General features: G+C 40.5%; 1 protein-coding gene across 4 annotated transcripts; it reads right to left on the minus strand.

Annotated features, from left to right (window-relative positions):
* Nucleotides 1–512: 512 nt before the first annotated feature.
* Nucleotides 513–4,284, minus strand: LOC120698943 (beta-glucosidase 20-like). Of its 4 annotated transcripts, none has more exons than XM_039982747.1 (13): nt 3,974–4,284; nt 3,765–3,828; nt 3,292–3,350; nt 3,099–3,174; nt 2,925–2,996; nt 2,629–2,716; nt 2,266–2,521; nt 2,033–2,148; nt 1,511–1,731; nt 1,402–1,430; nt 1,217–1,316; nt 1,046–1,133; nt 513–930 (listed from the first exon to the last, which is right to left on the minus strand). In XM_039982747.1, exons 1-13 carry the CDS (start codon nt 4,178–4,180, stop codon nt 702–704), a joined length of 1,605 nt encoding a protein of 534 aa, XP_039838681.1. In that variant the 5' UTR covers nt 4,181–4,284; the 3' UTR covers nt 513–701. The 4 variants fall into 4 exon arrangements, with proteins under 4 accessions (XP_039838681.1, XP_039838682.1, XP_039838680.1 ...); XM_039982748.1 differs by having other exon boundaries at nt 3,292–3,356; nt 3,974–4,196; XM_039982746.1 differs by having other exon boundaries at nt 519–930; nt 1,217–1,319.
* Nucleotides 4,285–5,735: the final 1,451 nt, after the last annotated feature.

Consider the following 5,735-nt stretch of genomic DNA (forward strand, 5'->3'; position numbering starts at 1 on the left):
CTTAAATTCTACCTCATTAGACTACAAATAACCTTGTTTTTCAACTAAAATGCAATTTTAGCCTAGCAAATGATCTTAGATTTGAGTGTGTTCTAGTCCTATTTGCTCAAAAGAACACCTAGTTTTTTATCATATTTTTTCCGAATTTTTTATAAATATTTTTGAATTTTTAAATTTCAAAACGGAAAATGGCGAAAAGTATCGAAATTTCACTTCCCGGCTACTAGCGGAAACGAAATTTTCACCGAAATTTCGGCGAAATTTCGCCGAAAAGGTAAACCCTGGGCGTGAGAGGGAGAGGCTGCCCTGGTGGTTTCTTGTTTTTTTTTTCAAACGGGCCCTACATAAACGATGCTAACACAGTAGCCACCGAATACAGATTTTATTCGACGCATGGTGCCAGAACGATTCGCACCAGCAATGGAGCTGCTCTTAGCGGCTCCCACAGTCTGCGTTGCCACATGCATGGTAACAGGAACAGCCGTGATCTCTTTTTTTTTATCTTTAGTTGTTTTATCTTTTTAAAATTTAACGATATTTATTTAAGCTCTTGCTTTTTAGGAGGTAACAGCCTAACAAGAGTATACAAAATATACAAGATGACAATGTCTGAACTTAACAGAGACCGCTCACTGGTCGCTGCACATACAGAAGGACCAGAACTGCTATTCTTGAGAAGACTATTTTGAGGGCACCAGTGGTCAAATTTGAGCATGAGAGATTTTAGTCGTAAAATCATATTCCAGTTCAATCGCAGCATTGTTCTTCAGGAAGTCTGAGTACCAGTGAGCAGAATGTCTTGGCTGCCTTCTTCGCTCGTCAGTGTCGAAATCGACAGCAACAAGGCCATAATGCGACTTGAACCCACCGAATAACTCATACAGGTCAAATAATGACCACACATTGTACCCCCGCACGTCAGCTCCCTTTCTAGAATTTGCAAATGCCATCAGAGAAGGGAACAAAAACAGGTGCTGCTGTGTTCAACAACCAAGACAAGAAGCCTCAGAGAAACACATATAACAAATGCTTGTTGCTTAAATACCTGATGGCTTTCAGGGTGCCAGCTATGTATTTTGTCAAGTAGTCAATCCTCTCCAAATCATTCAGGGTGCCATCTGATCCTCCGTAGCCTGACTCCATGATGGGTCAAGTCAGCACAGAATTTTGCGACATCAGTAGCAATTTTTGAACATGAAAGTAATTACTGACTAACCATTTTCTTGAATATAAAACGTCAAATTTCCATATTTTTCCTGAAAATATTCAAGTATGAGCTCTAGTCCATGAGGATCTACCATTGTCCCTGGACGAAGCTGCTTCAAATAGACCAAGAAAGACACTTAACAGCTGTTTTGATCTGTTTACAATTTTCAGTCAAAAACAAGTTCTGCATCTCACCATTGCGGAAGGGGGGGCATCCTTTGTATCTGCAAACAAAAAAACAGACCAACCCTTAGAATATTTGGAATATGAGGGTACTGCAAAGGAATGTCTACAAACGTTAAACCTCTGAAAAGAATGGCCAAGTCAGCAGACAAGTCCTGCAGGGGTCCCTCTATTGTGTTTGGACGATTGTTCGTATATACAGAAGTGTAATGATTCAATCCAATGAAGTCAAATGCGTGAGTAACAAGCTCAGATTCATAGCTGGAGAAGGATGGAAGGCGGGAACCGGTAATCTTCCTCATAGTCTCTGGATAGTCTCCAAACACCAACGGATGCAGGATCCTAAAAATTTTGTAAATTCTTGTTTATAATTCAAGAATGAGGGTGAACAGACAACTGAGCTTTCCACATTACATCGATGGATCTTAGGCTTCAAATTCTTTTAAACGACTATATACTCTGACAGTTTCATATTGGAAAATATGATTTACACTTAACCACAAAGATGGATAAGTTTTTAATTATTCAGGGGTCAAGGGATACCTGGAGCAACTCATCAACAAAAAAATAGATATTGGAAAAAAAAATTAACATCTGTGTATTACTAGAGTCTACAGGAGAATCAACACTACAAAACATGTACCAGCCAAATAAGAAGGTCTTTGCTCTTTCAGTTGCTTCAATGTCTATTTTGGAATCTGTGAATGGATAGAACCACATGGTGTACAAATTCAGTCCAATAATGCCCTTCTGTGCAGCCTGAAATCGAAAATAAAAGCAACAGACTTAGTTCCCAACTTCACAAACAATATTCAGCTTAAGCTCGAATAAATAAAGTTTAGCAGGAAAAAGGAGTCATGAGAGCGGAAAGCTCACTTTGTACTTCCGCCTGTATAGGTAAACAGTTGACGCATGAGCCAGTAGGCTGTGGTGTATAAACAAGTATGGCTCAGTTGTGGAGTTTCCAACTGCACAATTGCTGCCAAACGGATAGGAGCAATGGTTTGGGGGTAGTTCTCCAATGTCATAAGCACCTTGAGCCAAGGCATTTGGCTGGAGCATAGTTGTCCAATGAGCAACTCTGTCGCCAAACTCATGGAAACACACATTGGCATAGGCCGTGAAATCCTCTCTGCAGGACAAATGCAAGGTAAAGTTTTCTGATTTTATTTCAAACGATTCTTGTGATTGAATGTAGGTAATGTCATCAGGATGGCCTCAAGTTAATTTACTGCTTACATAATTTTGGGGCTAATCCACCCACCGTACTCATCTTCGAGGATCTGAGGAAGGTCCATATGGTAAAGAACAGCATTTATCTTAATCCCTAATAAAAACCAGCAGGGTTAGCAAGGTCAATGTGTGGACAAATTACCTAGAGTTATTAGCATGGCTCATTTAGTAGTAAAGATTGATGTTAAGACATGTTCAGATATTCTTAATTGTGTAACATGTGGCGTTGTTTAGGCACACTAACTTCCAATTTTGAGACTTCATAACATCTAAATGACATGAAAATATCAAAACATATTTACCTTCTTTTACCAGATCATCCATCAAATTGTTGTAAAACTGCAGCCCTTTAGGATTCACTGCTCCTCTCCCACCTAATAAATAAGCAATAATTCAATCAAAGCATCCAAAAGATTAGCTTTTTATGCATGATATGATATCGAAAAATGTCAAAGGTTAAGATCTAATTGCCACACCAGGAATAAGTCTTGACCAAGAAATAGTAAACCGGTAAGCCTCCAGGCCTATATCACTCATTAGTTTGACATCTTGCTACATTGGAAATGCAAGGAATAGAGGTGAAAAGTAATTTCAAGTCTGTAACCACTGAAAGATTGTAGCAAATCAAACTGACCTTTGAACTTTTCACCATTAAGAGAGAAACCATACCTTGTACTTGTGGTAGCCGTCAGAAGCGATATCACCGGTTCCCCCATCCGTATTTCTCTCTATGGCTCGTGTGCGATACAATCACACACAAATTTAGTTAGTTGAGATAAATGCATAACTCCTGATCACAGGTTTAAAAATATATTTTTATTCCATTTAAATGTAATATTTGAGTGGAAATGGCAAGGGGGCTTCCTATCACATTAACAAAGATAGATCAGAGTACAAGACTACACTGGTAATAAAGCTTACCGAAACTTATTTTTGCTAAAAGGCACATTTCCACAACCAGAAGATTAACCAGCATTGGAAATGAATCTTTCTTTGAGGAAATTTGGAAACTAGTTGTGCCAAATTTGGGCAACATTTTGGATAAGTAACTGAACTTTCCCTTTACCATCTCAATCGTAGCGAATATGGGCTAAAAACTAGCATAGAACTTCGATGTTTTATAAGAAATATCCGAGAAAGACCTGAATGGGTGAAGGTGTCCCAGATGCTTGGACTCCTCCCGCCCTCAGCTGCTGCACCCTCATACTTCAACATCATATAGGTCAGGGCCAGAGAAAAGATGTTAACCGAAAATTCTATTGTCACCGTCTTTCTTTTCTATGTGCTTTAATCTAAATCAGGAGTCAGAAAAAGACAATAATAAGCTGTACTTGTATGGTCTTTGAGGTACCTGATAGGCTGAAGTTGCAGCTCCAAACGCAAAGCCATCCGGGAAATCACCCCTTGTGAACCGCAGGGTGCTCACACATTGTGCCCACAGAAGCAGCGCCCATGCTGCAGAGAAGAAGACAAGTTGAATGTGTCTTGCCATCGTGATGCTGCGAGCTTTCAAGCTATTGTCCTTCAGCTCATATAGATCTGTCAATGAGTCTGTCATTATTTAATATAGCCAGCGAATACCCTATTCTGCAATTAATGCCCATAATATAGCTGGCAGATTAAGACATCTGTCTTGTGAGGCACAAGCCAGTAGACAAGCATATTCATCCGTTATCTGTCCAAACACTGAACCCCGCGTGATACGCGTGTGAGCCGGACGTGTCCTGCCTTGGGCCACCTGGCGCGGGCCCAAGGATGAGCGAGGGGCTCGACGCATGTGGCACCTTGGCCAGGCACCTGGAGGAGCACATTTGTGCTACGTTAGAATTGTAGCAATTTTGATTATTTATTAGAGGTATTAAATAAAGTCAGTTTGCAAAATTAACTCCACCATTCCTAGGCTACTTCGCGAGACAAATCTAATGAGGACTTTGACCGCACGATTAGATAATGTACTGTAGTATTACTGTAGCCAATCATAGATTAATTACTGTAGCAAATAAACTTTATTTAGTACTCCATACATGCAAGATTTTTTTTAGCGCGAGTAGCGCAACAGAATCAAACAGCCCCTGTTCTTGTGTAAGCGCGTGGGGTGGTGGAAGCTGGAGGCGAACGGCAACTCCTGCGTTTGCTGAATGTCCAACACAAACAGCTACCTGGTTTGATTGGTAAGATTGGTCATCAGAGAAATGCCGTCCACATGCGCTGCTGTGTTCAACAACCAAGGGAAGAAGACTCAGAGAAACACACACAAAACATATGCTTATTGCTTAAATATGTACCTGATGGCTTTCAGTGTGCTTGCTATTTATTTGGGCAAGTAGCCAATCCTCTGCACATCAACCAGGGACCAGGGTGCCATCTGCTCCTCCAAAGCCTGACTCGATGGCACGACAAATCAGCATAGAATTTTGCAGCATTAGTTACACTTTCTGAGATGAAAATAAAATTGGGTACTGTCTTAAAATTAAAGTCACAAGGACTTCTGACTGACCATTTCCCTGGATATAAAATGACAATTTTCCATATTTTTCCCGAAAATATTCAAGTATGAGCTCCAGCCCATGAGGACCTACAATTTTTCCATGGAACAATCTTCAAATATACCAATCAAAGACACTTAACTGCTGTTTTGAACAGTTTAAAACTTTTCATTCAGAAGCAAGTTCTCCATCTCACCATCGCAGAGGTGGGGACATACTTGGTACCTGCAAAAACATACAAAACAGGGCAAACCGTAGAATATTTGGAGGCATATGAGCATACAAAGAGCAATGTTTACAGACATTGGACCTCTGAAAAGTGTGGCCAAATCAGCAGTGAAGTCCTATAAGGCTCCCTCTAATGAGGTAGCATTTTTTTTTTCTCGAATGCGCAGGAGAACTGCGCATCAATATATTAAGAAGAATGAAAAGGGGGGTAAAGAGCCCCCAAAAACAAAACTGTTACAAGATTGGGAGGGCCTGTAACATGCCCACCATACAAAACCTAAGGTGTTTGTTAAGAACAAAAACTAGGTAGGACCAGACCACAAGACCACAAGATTAGGATGCAGAAGCTAGGGCAAGGAGATGAGATACTCCTCTAGCCCCTGCCACTGCCCAAAGATG

The sequence above is a fragment of the Panicum virgatum genome, chromosome 3K (assembly GCF_016808335.1).
Source record: "Panicum virgatum strain AP13 chromosome 3K, P.virgatum_v5, whole genome shotgun sequence".
Classification (NCBI taxonomy): domain Eukaryota; kingdom Viridiplantae; phylum Streptophyta; class Magnoliopsida; order Poales; family Poaceae; genus Panicum; species Panicum virgatum.